A 22576-nucleotide genomic window follows, 5' to 3' on the forward strand; every position below is an offset into this window, starting at 1 on the left:
TGAGGCAGTCAAATTCAGAGAGACAGAAAGTAAAAGGACGGTTGCCAGGAGTTGAGGGTAGGGAAGAATGGAGAGCTGTTTAATAGATACAGAATTTGTTTTGCAAGATGAAAACGTTTTGGAGATTGATCGCACAACGATGTGCAAGATAGTGCTACTAAACTGTATGCTTAAAAATGGCTAAGATGGTAAATTTTATGTTATGTGTATTTTACTGCATACAAAATTTTAAAAAGAGACAGAAAAACTACACAGATCCATAAGGGAGCTCAAATAAAAGGTGATTAATGAGTTATTTTATATAGGCAATAAACAGGCTAGTTCTAGAAATAGCATAAGAAACCAGTAGCAGTACTTGACTTAGGAAAAAAAGTATAAACTGAAGGTCAAGAGTGAATAGGAAGCTTACTTTTCCACTGAATTCCCTTCCTGATATACAGTGAAAATTTCCATTATGTCAATTTATTTTTTTTCTTTAAAACTAATGATAAGCAAAAGTCAAAGGAAATCTTAACAGCTCCTAACCTTGATGATTTTACAATTTCTATCTAATCAGATAATTTCCATTATTTAAATTATTCCGGGCCATAGAAAAGACTGATAGTTCCTGAATTCACATTACTAATTTGGCACAAATAACTGTCAGAATAATTAGTTACTTTCAAAAGTGATAATGCATATTATGTTAAATATACATATTTTCTAAGCATCAGAAAACTGAAGCACTGGAAGGAAATGTTTTATTAAGCAGCTACCCAATACATTTGCCAATAGCCAACCAAGTTTACCTCAGACACACACAAACGAACATACTAAAAGTAAAGATTTCCAAATATATTTCAGCTCCAAATTTAAAGTGAACGTTTAAATAACATAGAAACTATCTGACTGGATACAATTCAGCTCTAAAACTAGAGTTCAGGGCCCTTTATCTTTTGTTCATTACTAATTTTAAATTTTTTGATGTATTAATATTTATGAAGAACATAGTAACGTTTTCATAGCTATACAGAGATCAAATCAAGGTAATTAGCATACCCATCATCTCATCATTTCTTTGTGCTGGGAACATTCAACATCCTCCTCCTAGCTCTTTGAAACTGTGTAACATATTGTTAATTACAGCCATCTTACAGTGGTATACAGCACTAGAACTTACTCTTCCTATCTAGTTGTAATTTTGAATCCTTTAACAAATCTCTCCCTACTCTCCCCGCACCCTATCCTTCCCAGCCTGTAGTATTCTGTTCTACTTTTTACTTCTATGAGATCAACCTTTTTTTAGCTTCCACGTATGAATGAGAACACGCAGTGTTTAATGTTCTGTCCCTGGCTTATTTCACTTAATGTCCTCCAATTCAATCCACGTGCCTCAAAATACAGAATTTCATTCTTTTTTATGGCTGAATACTATTCCATTGTGTATATATACCATATTTTCTTTATGCATTCATCTGTTGTTAGATACTTAGGATGATTCCATATCTTGGCTATTATGAATAGTGCTGCAATAAACATGGGGGTACAGATGTCTCTTCAATATACTGATTTCCCTTCCTTTGGATAAATGTCCAATAATGAATTGTTGGATCACATGGTAGTTCTATTTGCAGTTTTTTGAGGAACCTTCACACTGTTCTCCATAGTGGCTGTACTAGTTTACATTCCCACTAGCAACATTTAAGAGTTCACTTATCTCCACACCTTTGCCAGCATTTGCTATTTTTTGTCTTTTTGATAGTAGCCATTCTAACCGGGGTGAAATGATAGCTCACTGTGGTTTTGATTTGCATTTCCCTGATGACTAGTGATATTGAGCTTTTTTAAAAAATATATCTGTTGGTCATGTGTCTGTCTTCTTTTAAGAAATGTCTATTCAGGTCATTTGCCCATTTTTTAATTTTTTTGTTGTTGTTGTTTTGTTTTGTTTTTTGCTGTTGAGATGTCAGAGTTCCTTGTATATTCTGGATATTAATCCTCTGCTGGATACATACTTTGCAAATATTTTCTCCCATCCTGTAGGTTGTCTTTTCACTCTGCCAATTGTTTCCTTTGCATTAATGTTAATTTTTTAAAGAAAAGTAACTTAAATGCTTGACAATATGGAATTTAAAATATGGTACATTCAAGCTGGGTGCGGTGGTGCATGTTTATAGTTGCAGCTATCTGAAGGCTGAGGTGGAAGAAGATCGTATAAGCCCAGAAGTTTGAGACCAGCCTGGGCAATATAATAGCAAGACTTAGTCTCTTTTTAAAAAAATGGTATAGTCAATTTAGGGAACACCATATAGCAGTTAAAGACAATGACCTAGATGAACAATGGTTCTCAAACTTCAATGTGCATCACAGTCACCTGAAAGACTTAATAAAAACTGCTGTTTTTAGTGAGAAACTAAGTATTTAGTTAGAAACTAAGAACTGGCATTTCTCACAAGTTTCCAGGTGACGCTGATGCTGCTGGTCTAAAGACCACACTTTGAGAAACACGGAACTATATACCTATCCGTCTATCTCCCCATCCTCATAAAAATGTAGAAGCTAGACTGGAAGAATACACACTTAACCTTTTGCAGTGGCTGTCCCTGGGAAAGAAAAAAAAGAAATTAGTGGGATTTGTAATTAAGTCAGAATTTATGGAAGTATTACTTACTCACAATTTTAAAAAGCCATATGAGGACTAAGCTCTGATTTTTTAACTTGCCCAAACTCCTACCTAAGGGGTCTAGGAAGTCATGCCCTACAAACCATAAATTCTCATCAGATGGGTTTTATTTGACGCTATATATCGTGACTTACTTTTCAATCTGACTCTGGCATAACATTATGAGACAAGGAAAAAATATTTAGCCCCAAAATATATTTCCTTGCCATACCCTGAAATTGCCGTGCAAAGTCTCCTGTGGGGAAAAAACATCCACATTCTACAGAGAATCCCCTTTTCCCTTTGTTTTCCTTCCTTCCTTTCCAGATCCAGGAGATAATCGACTAAGAGCCAGGCACCCTTTTAGGTCTAATAAGAAACATTTTACAACCTTCTCTCTCTCTCAAGTCTGCTGAGAGATTCCTCTGCACAACAAAACCTGGTCTCCACAGTCCTTTATCTTAACCTGGACATTCCTTTCCATTAATCCCAAGTCTTCAGACAAACTCAACCATCAACCAGAAAACGTTTAAATTTACCTATGGCCTGGAAGCCCCCACTTTGAGTTGTCTTGCCTTTCTAAACCAAACCAATGTATTTCTTAAATGTATCTGATTGATGTTTCATGCCTTCCTAAAATATATCAAACCAAGCTGTACCCCAACCACTTTGGGCACATGTTCTCAGGACCTCCTGAGGGCTGTGTCACGGGCCATGGTCACTCGTATTTGGTTCAGAATAAATCTCTTAAAATATTTTATAGAGTTTGACTCTTTTTGTGGACACATATATAAATTTCTTAAAAGATGAGCAAAATATAAAAATGTTAATAGGAGTATGGGAAACTGTTACATTCTTTGTACATTTCAAATATTTCTTTTTAAAAAAAGATACTATAGTCAAAAGAAACAGGTGACTGGAAAAACATTTACAGACTAAAAGTGTAGGATTACTGCTCTTAATATACAAAAAGTTCCACAAATTCATAAGGAACTGGAAGCAACATAACCGAATAATAGGTAAAGGAAGTCAACAGACACCTGCAAAAGAAAACATGCAAATGGCAAAGAAACATATGAACTGTTTTCAAACCTCACTAACCTTAAAAAGAATAAAAATTATAATGAGATACTATCTTTGTTCTCAACATTTATTTGAGAATTTTAATTAATGCTCTCATTTGGAAAATTAATGTTTAAGCCATTAATACTTTTTTCTTTTATATCACTTATTTAATATGAACTTTCAGAATAGTCATGTAACCACAACCACGATCATGACATAGAACATTTCAAACATCACAGTCCATCCCCTACTGCTCCTTTGCAATAAATTTCCTCCCCTAACTCTCACTCCTGGCATCCACTGATCTGCTTTCTGTCCTGAATTTTGTCTTCTCTAGAAGTTTTAAGAAATCATATAGTATGTCATCTCTTGAGCCTGGCTTCTTTCACTTAGCATAATATTTTTGAGATTTACACATGTTGCCGAATCAGTAATTCCTTTTTATTGCTGAATAGTATTCCACAGTTTCAAGGCATTACCACTGGTTTATTCATTCACCAGCTGATGGACATTTGGGCTGTTTTCAAATTTGCGCTATTATAAATAATATGTATACTCGAGTATATATCCTTGAGTGAAGGTATATGCCTTTGTGTGATTTTTTATTTTCATATTATAGGTACACAACATAATTTTCATTTTCTTCAAGATTGTAACTTGCCTTCAACATTTGTATCTATGGATTTATATTCACAGATATAAATGTTTAAATCTATACACATATTCTTGTTCCTAATCTTATGTTATCATTCTATGCTTGAAAATTTACAACATATTTTTAATGCTAGTATCTACTGTTTGCTTCCTTTCTGAATGACATTTTTTCAGCTTTATTGAGGTATGATTGAAAAATAAAAGTTGTATATATATTTAAGGTGTACAACATGATGTTCTGATAAACTTATACATTCTAAAATGAGTACCACAATCAAGGTAATAACATATCCATCACATCACACAGTTTACCTCTGACAGAGAAGGTAAGAATACCTGAGATGAGATACTATCTTACCTTATTAGTGTGGCAAAATTTTAAAGATTTAACAACAGCTAATCCTGATAAAAATGCAGGAAAACAGGCAATTCAGTGGGGATGAAACTCTGACCTGCTGCAACTATTGGGGAATGTAAATCTAGTAATAACTATTACAAATTTTAAATGCAAATGTTCTTGACACAGGAACCCCCAGTTTTTAGATTCTAGTCTACAGAATTAAGAGCATCAGTTAACAAGGATATATGAACAAGATACTTACTTAAGGCTTAGCTAAGTGTCAAAAAACTGAAAACATCTGAATATCCACCCATTCAGTGAAATGGCTGAGTAAATGAGGCTCATTAGTGTAACAGAACGTTACCTAATATTGAAAGGAATGTGTTAGATCTCTATCAACTATTTTGAGGAACAGCTAAAATATTTTCTTAGATAAATAACGATGCAGAGTAATGTGCATAAAATAATTTCATTTTAAAATACAACCACCACCACCCTACGTATGTATATTTTGCATTTGAATATATGGGTAAATAGATGTTAGTGGAAGGATACATACCAGCCAATAACACTAACGAGCTCAGAAGGAATGTGAGTAGAAAAGGGTGAGAATACTATTTTTTTTGTTTTGTTTTTTTGTTTTTTGAGATGGAATCTCACTCTGTCGCCCAGGCTGGAGTGCAGTGGCATGATCTCAGCTCACGGCAACCTCCACCTCCCAGGTTCAAGCAATTCTCCCCGGCTCAGCCTCCGGAGTAGCTGGGATCACAGGAGCCTGCCACCACGGCCAGCTATTTTTTTTTTTTGTAATACATTTAAAAATACATCTTTTAGCCAGGCGCAATGGCTCATGCCTGTAATCCCAGCACTTTGGGAGGCCGAGGCAGGCGGATCACCTGAGGTCAGGAGTTCGAGACCAGCCTGACCAGCATGGAGAAACCCCATCTCTACTAAAAATACAAAATTAGCCGGGCGTGGTGGTGCATGCCTGTAATTCCAGCTACTCAGGAGGCTGAGGCAGGAGAATCGCTTGAACCAGGAGGCAGGGCTTGCACTGAGCAGAGATTGTGCCACTGCACTCCAGCCTGGGCAACAAGAGTGAAACACCATCTCAAAAAAAAAAAAAAATACTTTTCTTTTTAATCGAGAAAGATTTAAAAATCTAAACTTTTAAATCTAGAAAATACCAGAAAAAAATTAAAAAGCATACTTCAAAAATCTTGGCACCTGCCAGACAACAAGGTAACATGCTGAATGATTCTATTTGTATGAAACGTCTAGTTTAGAATAAGTAAATCTATAGAGACAAAAAACCAGATTACTGGTTGCCAAGGGCTGCCAGTGAGGCAAGAGGAACGGGGAGTGATTACTAATGGGTTTCTTTTTGGGAAGATGAAAATGTTCTGCACAGAAACAATGGTGATGATTGTACAACTTTGTTAATGTACTAAAATCACTGAATTTTACACTTCAAAAATGTAAATTTTATGATATGTGAATTATATCTCAGTAAAATGAATAATATCTTCTGGGAAGAGAGATCTGACCAAAAAAGCTAGGAGACAAAAAAGAACAAGGCTGAGGTGACTACATGCAAATTTTAAATATCTATATAGTAAAAAGAACTCAAAGTTTAAAAATGAAACCAAGTAAAAATGTACACATAAACCCTTACAAATCAATAAAAGACAAACAATTCAATGGAAGAATCAGCAATTCCCTGAAGATACACAAATAAACCAGTAAACACTTAGAAAGCTACAGTTGTGATTATTAAAACGTAAATTCACTCGAGTACTACTGAATTTATAACTTATTTATTTCTATTTTTCCAATAAACAAACAAAACAAAACAAAACAAAACACCCTACTGTATTAGTCAGGGTTCTCTAGAGGGACAGAATTAAGGGGATAGACACTTATTACAAAGGGGAGTTTATTAAGCATTAACTCACACGATCACGAGGTCCCACAATAGGCTGTCTGCAGGGTGAGGAGCAAGGAGAGCCAGTCCAAGTTCCAAAACTGACGAACTTGAAGACTGACGCTGGAGGGCAAGAAGCATCCAGCACAGGAGGAAGATATAGGCTGGGAGGTTAGGCCTGTCTCTCTTTTCACATTTTTCTGCCTGCTTATATTCTAGCCACACTGGCAGCTGATTAGATGGTAGCCAGCCAGATTAAGGGTGGGTCTGCCTTTCCCAGTCCACTGACTCAAATGTCAATCTCCTTTGGTAACACCCTCACAGGCACACCCAGGATCAATACTTTGTATCCTTCAATCCAATCAAGTTGACACTTAGTATTAACCATCACAAGTCCACCCTTTGTCAACTTGAACCCATACATATCTCCTGAGATCATACATAATCTTCAAATAAAGATAATAAGGTCATAATTATGCCTAACATAATACAATTATCCTTTGTACAACCAGAAACACACCTATCCCAACCCAAATACTAAAAGTTAACAATACTTAAAATGCTGATGTGAAGTCAATAAATCTTAAGTCATATGATAAAAGAAAAAGGAAATAAAATGAAGATATTTTCTTAGTACAGGTGTATACATGCACAAACATGTTTTTAACAAACGGAGGAAGAAATACTCATGACAGTTACAGTCCTTGTTTCTGCAGCTGGTCATGCAGTCGTAGATGGTATTGATGACTACCTTCTTCTACTAGCCATTCTGTATTCCCTTTGCCTTCAGCAAGCACCTCAGCAGGTGGTGGTTTCCTGGTAGAGTGACCCAAACCTTCATTCCTGAAGGGTCTGGGTCATTTGTAGTCCTGCCTGGATGGGGCTGTTGTAGTTTCCCATTTACCTTAATCACAGGGCATGGCAATACACGGTAATACTAAAAGACGCCCTAATGGATCTCCATGCATACTCTTCTTTACCTCTGCTGTGGAGTAGTAGACTGATTTCATCTTGATAGTCAGGGTCAATCACCCCAGCCAACACTGTAACTCTCTTCTTAGCCTGTTGACTTAAAGGTAGGAGGAGCCCAAAGTGTGTCCAGGTAGCAATCTTAACTTCCAGTTTAATGGAATCGTTGTATCTCCTGGTGGCAGCGTTCCTCCCTCTGGAACTAAGACCTCTAGGCCAGCAGAACATAATGTCTCAAGAACGGGAAGAAAAATTTTCTAGTGGATCACTAGGGGTGATGGTGAGTGATTCCTGGACCCGGGAATCCTGGCTACGGGAGAAACAGTACCATATACTGGATGGTGATTCAGAGCATACACAGCCTTCTGTAAAACTTTGCTCCAGTCCTGCAAAGTACTGTCTTCTAGTTGGTATTGTAACTGTGACTTCAAAAGGCCATTCCGCTGTTCTACCAATCCAGCTGCTTCAGGATGGTGGGGAACATGGTAAGACCAGTGTGGCCAGGCACACTGGCTTCATGCCTGTAATCCTAGCACTTTGGGAGGCCGAGGGGGGCAGATACAAGGTCAACAGATTGAGACCATCCTGGCCAACATGGTGAAACCCCAACACTACTAAAAATACAAAAATTAGCTGGGCATGGTGGCACACACCTATAGTCCCAGATACTCGGGAGGCTGAGGCAGGAGAATCGCTTGAACCCAGGAGGCGGAGGTTGCAGTGAGCCGAGATCGCGCCACTGCATTCCAGCCTGGCGACAGAGCAACACTCCATCTCAAAAAACAAACAAACAAAAAAAAAAACAGTGAATTCCATGAGCATGAGCCCACTGCCACACTTCTTTAGCCGTAAAGTGAGTGCCTTGGTCAGAGGCAATGCTGTGTGGAATACCACGATGGTGGGTAAGGCATTCTGTGAGCCCATGCATGGTAATCTTGGCAGAAGCACTGCACACAGGATAGGCAAACCCATATCAGGAGTAAGTGTCTATTCCAGTGAGGACAAATCTCTGCCCTTTCCGTGATGGAAGAGGTCCAATATAATCAACCCGCCACAAGGTAGCTGGCTGATCACCCCGAGGAATGGTGTCATATCAAGGGCTCAGTGTTGGTCTCTGCTGCTGGCAAACTGGACACTCAGCAGTGGCCATAGCCAAGTCAGCCTTGGTGAGTGAAGTCCACGTTGCTGAGCCCATGCATAACTTCCATCCCTGCCACCATGGCCACTTTGTTCATGGGCCCATTGGGCGAGGAGAGGGGTAGCTGGGGAAAGAGGCTAAGTGGTATCCACAGAACAGGTCATCCTATCCACTTGATTATTAAAATCCTTCTCTGCTGAGGTCACCCGTTGGTGAGCACTCACATGAGATACAAACATCTTCACAGTTTTTAACCACTCAGAGAGGTCTATCCACATACCTCTTCCTCACATCTCTTTGTCACCAATTTTCCTATCATGCTTCTTCCAAGTCCCTGACCATCCAGCCAAACCACTGGCTACAGCCCATGAATCAGTATATAATCGCACATCTGGCCATTTCTCCTTCCACGCAAAGTACACAGCCACGTGCACTGCTCAAAGTTCTGCCCACTGGGAAGATTTCCCTTCACCGCTATCCTTCAGGGATGTCCTAGAAAGGGGCTGTAGTGCTGCAGCTGTCCACTTTCAGGTGGTGCCTGCATATTGTGCAGAACCATCTGTGAACCAGGCCCTAGTCTTCTCTTCCTCTGCCAACTGATCACAGGGAACTCCCTATGACGCTATCGGTATAGGAGGGGAGAGAGAAGGCAGGGTGGCATGAGTGGAGACTATGGGCATTTGAGCCACTTCCTCATGTAATTTACTTGTGCCTTCAGGACCTCCTTGAGCCCGATCGTGTATGTACCACTTCCCTTTGATGATGGAATGCTGCTGTGCATGACCCACTTTATGGCTAGATGGGTCAGAATGCACCCAGTTCATAGATAGGCAGTTCAGGTCACAAGGTGACTTGAAGACCCACAGTCAAACATTCAGTTTCCACCAAAGCCCAGTAACAGGTCAAGAGCTGTATCTCAAAAGGAGAGCAGTTATCTGCAGAAGATGGCAGAGCCTTGCTCCAAAATCCTAGAGGCCTCCGCTGTGATTTACCTACGGGGGCCTGCCAAAGGCTCTAAACAGCATCCTTATCTGCCACTGACACTTCAAGCACCATTGGATCTGTTGGGTCATATGGCCCAAGTGGCAGAGCAGCTTGCACAGCAGCCTAGACCTGTTGCAAAGCCTTCTCCTGTTCTGAACCCCACTCAAAACTGGCAGTCCTTTGGGTCACTGGATAAATGGGCCAGAGTAACACACCTAAATGAGGAATGGTGCCTCCAAAATCGAAGTAGGCCCACTAGGCATTGTGCCTCTTTCTTTTTTGTAGGAGGGGCCAAATGCAGCAATATTCTTCACCTTAGAAAGAATATCTTGACAGGCCCCACACCCCTGGAGCCCTAGAAATTTTACTGAGGTAGAAGGTCCCTGAGTTTTAGTCGGATTTATTTCCCATCCTCTGGCACCCAAACGTCTCACCAATAAGTCCAGTGTGTTTGCTACTTCTTGCTCACAGAATCCAATCAGCATAATATCATTAATGTAATAGACCAGTGTCATATGTTGTGGAAGTGAAACATGACCAAGGTCTCTCCAAGTAAGATTTGTTTATATAAATTAGAAAACTCAAGCAGTTCTTTACGAGTGTAGCGCACCTCCTCATGGGTCACACTCTCAGCCTCACCTCTAGGGACCTGCTAGGACTTTAGTCTGGTTATAGGTCTAGAAGCAAACAGGGGTGTTGGGGGTGGCTCCTGAGGAGAATCAACATTATCTTGCCTGACAACTGACTCAGGGGAGGCCATCCCTGTTACCTCAAGCAGCACAGGGTTTATCTCTTCAGACAAAAGTAGAAAGGCTGATGGCAGCATGGCTCAGGGAGGGGATGTTGCCACTACTGGGGATGGGGAAGCTGTTTCTTCTGGCAAAAAAGTTTCATCAGCGTTTACAAACTCAGAGTCCCCAGCTTCATCAGGGTCCTCCCACACATGTCCTTTCCAAGTTGCAGTGTCCCATTCTTTTCCAATCAATGCCCATACTTTAACAGTAGACACATGGTTAGGCTGTACATGCACCTTTTGTTGCAGGTCAGCCACTTGCATGATAAGAGTTTGTGTTTTTTTTTTTCACAATTTCAGCTCTTTTTCTACAGGAGATAAGGGTCTCACTCAGGTCAATCTTAGCAGATTTGAGGCTCAGTATCTGCTTCTGAAGCCAGGAGACGGAATCCCTGAGTTCATCATTTTCTTTCACCACTTTGTCCACTGAATTTAGGAGCAACCAACCAGCTTCATCATGTTCCTTGGTTCTCCATATATGGTCAAAGGTATTATGTATAGGGTCACTAAACTCCTTGCTTCTCATTAGCGGTGAATCAGGAGTGTCAAATGCATTTATTTTGCAAACTCTCTAAACAGTTCACGCCAACGACTATCAGTGTTCTCCACAATATTAGAAGTAGAGTCCTTAGCATTTTAGGGTCTAATCATATTAAGCAGCAAACTCCAGAAACCCCCAAACAAACTAAGAAACTCCATCCTTAATATTCCGTTCCTCTAGAACCACACTCTTTGTACCAAAATCTCTATTAGGGTTCTCTAGAGGGACAGAAGTAATAGAATATTTATATAAAGGGGATATTAACTACTAACTAGCATGATCACAAGGTCCCACAATAGACCGTCTGCAGGCTGAGAGGCAAGAAGAGCCAGTCCAAGTTCCAAAACTGAAGAACTTGGAGTCTGATGTTCAAGGGCAGGAAGCATCCAACACAGGAGAAAGATGTAGGCTGGGAGGCTAGGCCCGTCTCTCTTTTCACATTTTTCTGCCTGCTTATACTCCAGCCATGCTGGCAGCTGATTAGATGGTGCACCACCCAGATTAAGGGTGGATCTGCCTTTCCCAGCCCACTGACTCAAATGTTAATCTCCTTTGGCAACACCCTCACAGGCACACCCAGGATCAATACTTTGTATCCTTCAATCCAATCAAGTTGACACTCAGTATTTATCATCAAACCTACTATTTTGAAGGGCTCCAAAACAATCTACCATGAAAAATGGTGTCCTCATAATGGAAAAGTTGAGATATACACCTAAGTGGAGTAACACGCAATCACAGACTCTAAAGGATTACCTGGTTCATTTATTTACCCTTTAATGTATAAATTCCCTGTCCAATACTTCTACAAAGTAATACATCATTCAGCTGATTCTGAACATCTCCATCTACAGGCAAACCATGAAGGAACCCATCTCATGTTTAGCCAGCTAAGAGTATTTATCCAAAAGCAGCAAAAAAATGAAAAAAAAATATTTGCAAAACAAACCGCATATTGAAATTTCAGTAAAAACCTAAGATTAATACTCAGTTCTTTTTTTTTTTTTTTCAATCGCCTAGGTGATTATTTAAAAAAATTTTAAGAGCCTCCTAGAATTACCAGTTGTCATGGTGCCAATTTCACTATAGATGGTATATGCGAGAGCCTTACCTTCCTGGCAAAATTCTTTGAAAACTGTTCTAAAATACTTAAAATGAGTTACTAGATAATTTCAGTAGCACTATATGGACACATACCCTAAGTACATGCAAATAACACACTATAAAAGTGATGAACTCAAGTAGGGCAATCCTTGCAGTGAATATTAGAGAAACTATGTTTAATGATAACCGAGGTATCGTTTAGTCTTCTCAGACAAAAGAATGAAACTAAGGGATTATTTTAAATCTTTGATCATTGCCTGGTATTATTTTCCCTCTGCCAAGTAAAATTATGTATGAGTATGTCTCTTCTAAGTCCATCAAACAAAGAAACCTAAAATGATAATTTAAATGGTTCCCTGAAATACTTTGCTTAAATAATAAGCCTAAAGTAATACACACCTCGAGTAAAATAAACTGCTTCACATCTAGATATAATGGAAATAATTTTGCCCTCCTTACCTTATTCATGTTGTTTTCATCAACCACATCTTTGGATATATCCTGGATTATCTCTGGACACAAGATAAGGAGAATGATTTGTAGTGGCCAAACTGCTGCTTTACGTTTGGTGCTTTCAGCAAAACCATCCACCAAGTCAAATAGCTTTTCTGCACATTCTGCATGAAAAATATATTAAATGACATTATTAGATAGGAACAAAATCCCTGGCATTAAAGTAAAAGCTGACACTATGTAAAAACCCAAGGGCAACATTTTAAAAATATAAACATGGAATTTCATTTAAGCAACTACACAAATGCATTCTGGTAAGTAGACAAGCAATGTAATACTGTCTACGTGTTAGAAGAGCTATCTTGATCTACCCTGGAAAAGCTCACATTTTAGAATGGATGATCGTGTATTCAGGCTCACTGTGCAGGGCCTTATGCAAAGTGTGATGTACCCAAGCAACAAAGACTGAACAGCTTCCCAAAAAGAATTACCAAAGTTCTCCAGGAGTCTGTATTCTCTGCCTTGCAGTTGTGTCTTACATTATAGGTGAGAATATTACTACTTTATACACATCTCCCTAAATACAGAATAAAGCTTCAGAGCCCATGCTTCTCTACAACAAAGAGCCAAACATCCCATCCTATCACAACTCTAAAGATCTGACCTTCATTTCAAACTACTTTGTTTGCTCCAAGGAAAGGAAGAGGGTTGGGCGTAATTTAGAAATGTAAGAGAAAAGCAGTATTTCCTATTTGACACCAGTTGACAATAGAAGATGTAAAAGCACCTTTATAACAAAAATAACTTGGAAAATGATGATAGATTTTTATGTCACAAGTAGGCATTTAAAAGACAAAAAAAAAAAAAAAAAAATCAATCGTATCCTTACCAGCCATATCAGTCTGTGGGATCTGGTATAGTTTTGTAAATTCATCTGGATAATTTTCTACCCAGTTCCAAAATGCCTATAAATAAAGAACCACATGTCTTTATATGAAAGCAGTGATCTTTTGTAATATAGTAAATGTCACAAACTTCTAACTTCCTTCATAATAATATTACAATGTATTCTTCCTGAAAATTAATGTGAAACTATCACTCAAGTCATAACTTTTTGATTCAGGATGCTAACAACAGCAAATTTTATCACCAAAAACAAAATTTTAATACCATAGAGGTTGTAACTTACCTTTTCCAGGCTATTTATAACTGCTAACTGCGCAACCTTCTTTAGGGCTTTAAATTTAAATGCTGTTTCTGGAAAAAAAACAATTTTTAAAAATTAACTCTAGAATAGGTTAACACAAATACAACTCAGAGCAAAATAACTTTCCATTTACGTATTACTTTTGCTCCAATATTATCTGTAAGCAATGAAAGGTAAAGACACCTAACATAAACCCAAAACTTGACAGCTGTCTGCTAGGAAAGAAAAATTCCATAAACAGCAAATATGTCTTGGATGTCAATGATTGTGAGCTTTTTCTTTTGTTTTTAATAACTTGCTTTTTCAAAAAAAAGTATAAAACACATACAGGATATTGATTCTTCCTATCCATGAGCATGGAATGGTTTTCCATTTGTGTCCTCTCATTTCTTAGAGCAGTGGTTTGTAGTTCTCCTTGAAGAGGTCCTTCACATCCCTTTTAAGTTGGATTCCTAGGTATTTTATTCTCTTTGTAGCAGTTATGAATGCGAGTTCACTCATGATTTGGCTGTTTGTCTGTTATTGGTGTATAGGAATGCCTGTGATTTTTGCACATTGATTTTGTATCCTGAGACTTTGCTGAAGTTGCTTAACAGCTTAAGGAGATTTTGGGCTGAGACGATGGGGTTTTCTAAACATACAACATGTCACCTGCAAACAGAGGCAATTTGACTTTCTCTTTTCCTAACTGAATACCCTTTATTTCTTTCTCTTGCCTGATTGCCCTGGCCAGAACTTCCAACATTATGTTGAATAGGAGTGGTGAGAGAGGGCATCCTTGTCTTGTGCCAGTTTTCAAAGGGAATCCTTCCAGTTTTTGCCCATCCAGTATGATATTGGCTGTGGGTTTGCCATAAATAGCTCTTATTATTTTGAGATACGTTTGATCAACCCCTAGTTTATTCAGAGTTTTTGGCATGAAGGGCTGTTGAATTTTATCAAAGGCCTTTTCTGTATCTATTGAGATAATCATGTGGTTTTTGTCATTGGTTCTGTTTACGTGATGGATTACTTTCATTGATTTGCGTATGTTGAAACATACGTATGGTGAACAAGCTTTTTGATGTGCTTGTTGGGTTCAGTTTGCCATTATTTTATTGAGGATTTTCACATCGATGTTCATCAGGGATATTAGCCTAAAATTTTCTCTTGTTGTTGTGTCTCTGCCAGGTTTTGGTATGACCATGATGCTGGCCTCATAAAATGAGTTAGGGAGGATTCACTCTTTTTCTATTGTTTGAAATAGTTTCAGAAGGAATGGTACGAGCTCCTCCTCTGGTTGAATCTGGCTGTGAATCCATCTGGTCCTGGACTTTTTTTGGTTGGTAGGCTATTAATTATTGCCTTAATTTCAGAACTTGTTATTGGTCTATTCAGGGATTCGACTTCTTCCTGGTTTAGTCTTGGGAGGGTCTATGTGTCCAGGAATTTATCCATTCCTGCTAGATTTTCCAGTTTATTTGCATAGAGGTGTTTATAGTATTCTCTGATGGTAGTTTGTATTTCTGTGGGATCAGTGGTGATATCCCTTTTATCATTTTTTATTGCGTCTATTTGATTCTCCTCTCTTTCTTCTTTATGAGTCTGGCTAGTGGTCTATCTATTTTGTTGATCTTTTCAAAAAACCGGCTCCTGGATTCACTGATTTTTTTTTTTTAAACAGATTCTTGCTCTGTCGCCCAGACTGGAGTGCAGTGGCACGATCCTGGCTCACTGGCAAGTTCCGCCTCCTGGGTGCACGCCATTCTCCTGCCTCAGACTCCCGAGTAGCTGGGACTACAGGCGCCTGCCACCATGCCTGGCTAATTTTTTTGTATTTTTAGTAGAGATGGGGTTTCACTGAGGCCAAGGCGGCAGATCACGAGGTCAGGAGACTCACTGATTTTTTGAAAGGTTTTTCGTGTCTCTCTCTCCTTCAGTTCTGCTCTGATCTTAGTTATTTCTTGTCTTCTGCTAGCTTTGGAATTTGTTTCCTCTTGCTTCTCTAGTTCTTTTAATTGTGATGTTAGGGTGTCAATTTTAGATCTTTCCTGCTTTATCTTGAGGCATTTAGTGCTATAAATTTCCCTCTACACACTGCTATAAATGTATCCCAGAAGTTTTGGTACGTTGTGTATTTGTCTCATTGGTTTCAAAGAACATCTTTATTTCTGCCTTCATTTCGTTATCTTCCCAGTAGTCATTCAGGAGCAGGTTGCTCAGTTTTCATGTAGTTGTGTGGTTTAGAGTGAGTTTCTTAATCCTGAGTTCTAGTTTGATTGCACTGTGGTCTGAGAGACTTTGTTATGATTTCCATTCTTTGGCATTTGCTGAGGAGTGTTGTATTCCAATTATGTGGTCAATTTTGGAATAAGTGCAATGTGGTGCTGAGAAGAATATATATTCTGTTGATTTGGGGTGGAGAGTTCTGTAGATGTCTATTAGGTCCACTTGGTGCAGGGCTGAGTTCAACTCCTGGATATCCTTGTTAACTTTGTGTCTCGTTGATCTAATGTTGACAGTGGGGTGTTAAAGTCTCCCATTATTATTGTGTGGGAGTCTAAGTCTCTTTGTAGGTCTCTAAGGACTTGCTTTATGAATCTGGGTGTTCCTGTATTGGGTGCATATATATTTAGGGTAGTTAGCTCTTCTTGTTGCATTGATCCCTTTACCAACATGTAATACCCTTCTTTGACTCTTTTGATCTTTTTTGTTGGTTTAAAGTCTGTTTTATCAGAGACTAGGATTGCAACCCTACTTTTTTTTGCTTTCCATTTGCTTGGTAAATCTTCCTCCAACCCTTTATTTTGAGCCTATGTGTAACTTTGCATGTGAGATGGGTCTCCTGAATACAGCACAGTGATGGGTCTTGACTCTTTATCCAATTTGCCAGTCTGTGTTTTTTAATTGGGGCATTTAGCCCGTTTACACTTAAGGTTAATAGTGTTATGTGTGAATTTGTTATTATGATGCTAGCTGGTTATTTAGCCCATTTACATTTAAGGTTAATATTGTTACATGTGAATTTGTCACTATGATGCTAGCTGGTTATTTTGCCCATTAGTTGATGCAGTTTCTTCATAGCATAGATGGTCTTTACAATTTGTTATGTTTTTGCAGTGGCTGGTACCGGTTGTTCCTTTCCATGCTTAGTGCTTCCTTCAGGAGCTCTTGTAAGGCAGGCCTGGTGGTGACAAAAATCTCTCAGCATTTGCTTGTCTGTAAAGGATTTTATTTCTCCTTCGCTTATGAAGCTTAGTTTGGCTGGATATGAAATTCTGGGATGAAAATTCTTTTCTTTAAGAACAATTAGCATATACAGATGGCCTCTTCTATCTCCATGTGAATTTAGGATGAACTATGTATGACATGGTGCTGGAAATTCTTCTACTTGTGGACTAATTTTGGTGACCATCATTCTGTCTCTGCAGTCCCTTAAGCAGACTGACTATGATGCATGTCACATGAAACAGTTTTCTTTCTGTTCTATTGTGGAGTTTTTCTGGGGCTGGAGAAAATTCTTTTAAGTATTTTTTCCAAACACTGTCTATAATTACCAGACATGATATAAACACATAAGGTGCCAACCGGAATTTACTCTAAAGGGGACTTTCCCTCTCAGACTTCCAGTCAGCTCACACTTGTGCAACAAAGTGCATGCTGTCCCCTAAATATGCAGGCAGAACTGTTTCTGCCTATTTGGTATCTATAGTCCTCTACAGTCACTTCTAGAGAGACTAGACCAAATTTCTACCAACTTCACTGGGCAACAATGAATCATTTTATCTCAATGACTCTTGTTATCTTCAGACCTGAAACTGATTCAGAGACCATGGGGCCCACAAACCTAATCAGAGTAACGTGTTCATTGAGTACACATGCAGACATGAGAATCTCCACTTTCCCCTTTTTTCTCTTGGTAAAACGTTCACAAATGTGCAGGTAACACCTGCTGCTACTCCAGCCATTCGGGCCCTAAATCTGCAGCTCTACATTTTGTATCCAGGTCTTGAGATTTGGGAAATAGAAAATGTTTATCTAAAAATGCAAGTCTTTTTGGTTATCAAACTCAGACATTGAAATGAAAGTGCAGTTATGTCATTCTCCCATTTAAATTATGTATTCATCTCTTGAAACTGTTCACTATTGCCACAAGTAGATATATATTAAACCAGTAATACTGCATTGGACACTATATCTCATACCCTAAACCATAATGATATATGTCTAATCAATAACCAATGTTACTTTAAATAAATAAAAATTTCTGACATAAAAAAAAAAAAAATGTTGAATATTGGCCCCCACTCTCTTCTGGCTTGTAGGGTTTCTGCCTAGAGATCCGCTGTTAGTCTGATGGGCTTCCCTTTGTGGGTAACCCGACCTTTCTCTCTGGCTGCCCTTAATATTTTTTGCTTCATTTCAACCTTGGTGAATCTGACGATTATATGTCTTGGGGTTGCTCTTCTTGAGGATTATCTTTGTAGTGTTCTCTGTATTTCCTGAATTTGAATGTTGGCCTGCCTTGCTAGGTTGGGGAAGTTCTCCTGCATAATATCCTGAAGAGTGTTTTCCAACTTTGTTCCATTCTCCCCATCACTTTCAGGTACACTAACCAAATGTAGATTTGGTCTTTTCACATAGTCCCATATTTCTTGGAGGCTTTGTTCGTTTCTTTTCACTCTTTTTTCTCTAATCTTGTCTTCTCGCTTTATTTGAGTTGATCTTCAATCTCTGATATCCTTTCTTCTGCTTGATTGATTTGGCTATTGATACTTGTGTATGCTTCACGAAGTTCTCATGGTGTATTTTTCAGCTCCATCAGGTCATTTATGTTCTTCTCTAAGATGGTTATTCTAGTCAGCAATTCGTCTAACCCTTTTTCAAGGTTCTTAGCTTCCTTGCATTGAGTTCAAACATGTTCCTTTAGCTCAGAGGAGTTTGTTACTACCCATCTTGTGAAGCCTACTTCTGTCAATTCATCAGACTCATTCTTCGTCCAGTTTTGTTCCCTTGCTGGTAAGGAGTTGTGATCCTTTGGAGGAGAAGTGTGCTCGTTTTTTTTCAGCCTTTTTGCACTGGTTTCTCCCCATTTTTGTGGCTTTATCTACCTTTGGTCTTTGATGTTGGTGATGTTGATACTATTCCTTTCTTAGTTTTCCTTCTAACAGGCAGAAGCCTCTGTTGCAGGTCTGCTGGAGTTTGCTGGAGGTCCACTCCAGACCCTGTTTGCCAGAGTATCACCAGCGGAGGCTGCAGAACAACAAAGATTGCTGCCTGTTCCTACCTCTGGAAGCTTTGTCCCAGAGGGGCACCTGCTAGATGCCAGCCAGAGAGGACACAAACAAATGGAAAAACATTCCATGCTCATTGATAGGAAGAATCAATATCGTGAAAATGGTCATAATGCCCAAAGCAATTTATAGATTGAACGCTATCCCCATCAAACTACCACTGACTTTCTTCACAGAATTAGAAAAAACTACTTTAAATTTCCTATGAATCCAGAAAAGAGCCCGCATAACCAAGACAATCCTAAGCAACAAGAACAAAGCTGGAGGAATCACACTACCTGAGTTCAAACTATACAAGGCTACAGTAACCAAAACAGCATGGTACTGGTACCAAAACAGATACATAGACCAATGGAACAGAACAGAGGCTCAGAAATAACACCACACATCTACGACCATCTGATCTTTGACAAACCTGACAAAAACAAGCAATGGGGAAAGGATTCCCCATTTAAAAAATGGTATTGGCAAAACTGGCTAGCCATATGCAGAAAACTGAAACTGGACCCTTTCCTTACACCTTATACAATAATTAACTCGAGATGGATTAAAGACTTAATTAGACCTAAAACCATAAAAACCCTAGAAAGAAACCTAGGCAATACCATTCAGGACACAGGCATGGGGAAAGACTTCATGACTAAAACACCAAAAGCAATGACAACAAAAGCCAAAATTGACAAATGGGATCTAATTAAACTAAAGAGCTTCTGCATAGCAAAAGAAACTACCATCGGAGTGAACAGGCAACCTACAGAATGGGAGAAATTTTTGCAATCTACCCATCTGACAAAGGGCTAATAACCAGAATCTACAAATAACTTAAATTTACAAGAAAAACACAAACAACCCCATTAAAAAGTGGATGAAGGATATGAACAGACACTTCTCAAAAGAAGACAACAAACATATAAAGAAAAGCTCATTATCACTGGTCATTACAGAAATGCAAATCAAAACCATGATGAGATACCATCTCACGCCAGTTAGAATGGCGATCATTAAAAAGTCAGGACACAAAAGATGCTGCAGAGAATGTGGAGAAATAGGAACACTTTTACACTGTTGGTGGGACTGTAAATTAGTTCAACCATTGTGGAAGACAGTGTGGCGATTCCTCAAGGATCTAGAACTAGAAATACCATTTGACCCAGCCATCCCATTACTGGGTATATACCCAAAGGATTACTAATCATTCTGCTATAAAGACACATGCACATGTATGTTTACTGCAGCACTGTTCACAACAGCAAAGACTTGGAACCAACCCAAATGCCCATCAATGATAGACTGGATAAAGAAAATGTGGCACATATAACCACAGAATACTATACAGACATAGAAAAGGATAAGTTCATGTCCTTTGCAGGGACATGGATGAAGCTGGAAACCATCATTCTCAGCAAACACAAGAACAGAAAACTAAACACCACATGTTCTCACTCATAAGTGGGAGATGAACAATAAGAACACATGTACACAGGGAGAGGACCATCACACATCGGTGCCTCTTGGGGGGTGAGGGGCGGGGGAAGGGATAGCATTAGGAGAAATACCTAAGGTAGATGATGGGTTGATGGGTGCCGCAAACCACCATGGCACATGGACACCTATGTAACAAACCTGCATGTTCTACACATGTACCCCAGAACTTAAAGTATAATAAAAAAAATTTAGAAAACATATACAGGGCCAGGCCTGATGGCTCACACCTATAATCTGAGCACTTTCGAAAGCAGGAGTGGGAAGATAGCTTGAGCCCAGGATTTCAAGGCTACAGTGTACTATAATCATGTCACTGCATGCCAGCCTGAGCGACAGAGCAAGACTCTGTCAAAAAAAAAAAGCAAAAGCACAAGTGTTCACGGGAAATTTTTAAAACCATCAATGATTCTATCATTCAGAGACAATCACAGTTAACATCTGGTCGTTTTACTTCTACCACTTTTCCTATGCATGTAGAAAACAAATATATTTAACATAACTGAGATTATATAGGCTACATCAAACCTGTTCTTTTTCATAGTATCCCTAATTATTTCTGTATCAGTAAAAACTCTTTTTTTTTTGAGATGGAGTCTCGCTCTGTCGCTTAGGCTGGAGTGCAATGGCGCAATGTTGGCTCACTGCAACCTCCGTCTCCCAGGTTCAAGCAATTCTCCTGCTTCAGCTTCCCCAGTAGCTGGGATTACAGGTGTGCACCACTACACCCAGCTAATTTTTGTATTTTTAGTAGAGACAGGGTTTCACCATGTTGGTCAGGCTGGTCTTGAACACCTGACCTTGTGATCCGCCCACATAAGCCTCCCAAAGTGCTGGGATTACAGGTGTGAGCCACTGTGCCTGGCCTATTTTTGATGGCTCTATATGCAATAGTAACTATTACACAAACAATTAAAACATATCATGTATTTTTAGTATGATACACTTAATTCTTTTGGAATCTTAATGCTTTCAGAATATTACAGATGAACAAACTGTGTGTCTAAGGTTACAGATCTAATAAATGATTGAATTGGGCTTTAAAACCAAGGTCTTTTCAGTATGCTTTGATGTCCCTCATAATATTTAAGTCACTATATTAAGTCACTGGTTATTTAATGTTTTCCAGTTTTAACACTGAAGTTATTTCTGTTATTTCACTATTATAAATAACATTAATAAATATTTTTATATCAAAATCTTTTCCCACATCACTACTTATTTAAGATAAGGAATCTCTAGAAGTGTCCAGTCAAAGAGATGAATATTTTTAGGGCCCTTGATAAAGATTACCAAGCTGCCTTTCACTAGGGTTGGGCCAAATGCTGCTATCACCAAGCAGCATACGAAAGTGCCTTCATCCTATCTTTGTCATCATAAAAGCATGTTCATTTTATTTTGTTAATTGGAGTGTTCAAAATAGTAGACTGCATTTTAACGCAAGTAACAGTAAACACTTCTCCATATAAATATATTGGGTATTTTAATTTCTTCTTCTATAAGTTTACTGTCCACATCTAGAAAAAGATTTATGTCTGGAAAAAATGACCCGTCTATAAACGATTTTACTGGCAATGGTCCCTCAGCAAAGAACTTCTCCTGTTGACTTTTAATGAAGGGATAAAGGTTTTTATTACATCTATGTAAGTGTCTAAGAGAGAGATGAGTCTTTTTTCTGGACTTGCAAATAAGTAACTCTCCAAATCAGTTTTTAAAAGTACCCCTTTGAATTCTCTTTGCTCTCACCCTCCACTGATTTCCAAATAATGACATTACTCTTCACAGTGCTCTTTAGCAACAACTTTACCTTTATGACATCTTAAATGTGTTATATACCATAATCTATTCTCAAAGCCAAAGTAAGTATCTTTCAGTTCTACAAGTTTCTTGTTGGACATCGTACTAATATCTCAAACTCAGAAGATCTAAAACTGAATTTATCATTTTCCTGGTCAACCCCTCTCTTCTGCCATCAACCTTTCCTTCCCTTTTCTGTTCTAACCAGCTT

General features: G+C 38.7%; 1 protein-coding gene across 3 annotated transcripts in view; it reads right to left on the minus strand.

The window, feature by feature from the left end:
• Positions 1 to 22576, minus strand: part of NF1 (neurofibromin 1) — a 282604-nt gene that overhangs the window by 178135 nt on the left and 81893 nt on the right. For all 3 annotated transcript variants that reach the window (XM_063656134.1, XM_054459933.2, XM_054459932.2), the window contains exons 6-8: positions 13796 to 13863; positions 13496 to 13571; positions 12613 to 12770 (exon numbers count right to left, since the gene is read on the minus strand). In XM_063656134.1, coding sequence (XP_063512204.1) covers positions 12613 to 12770; positions 13496 to 13571; positions 13796 to 13863 — 302 coding nt within the window. The remainder of the gene's footprint in view (positions 1 to 12612; positions 12771 to 13495; positions 13572 to 13795; positions 13864 to 22576) is intronic.

The sequence above is a fragment of the Pongo pygmaeus genome, chromosome 19 (genome assembly GCF_028885625.2).
Source record: "Pongo pygmaeus isolate AG05252 chromosome 19, NHGRI_mPonPyg2-v2.0_pri, whole genome shotgun sequence".
Taxonomy (NCBI): Eukaryota; Metazoa; Chordata; class Mammalia; order Primates; family Hominidae; genus Pongo; species Pongo pygmaeus.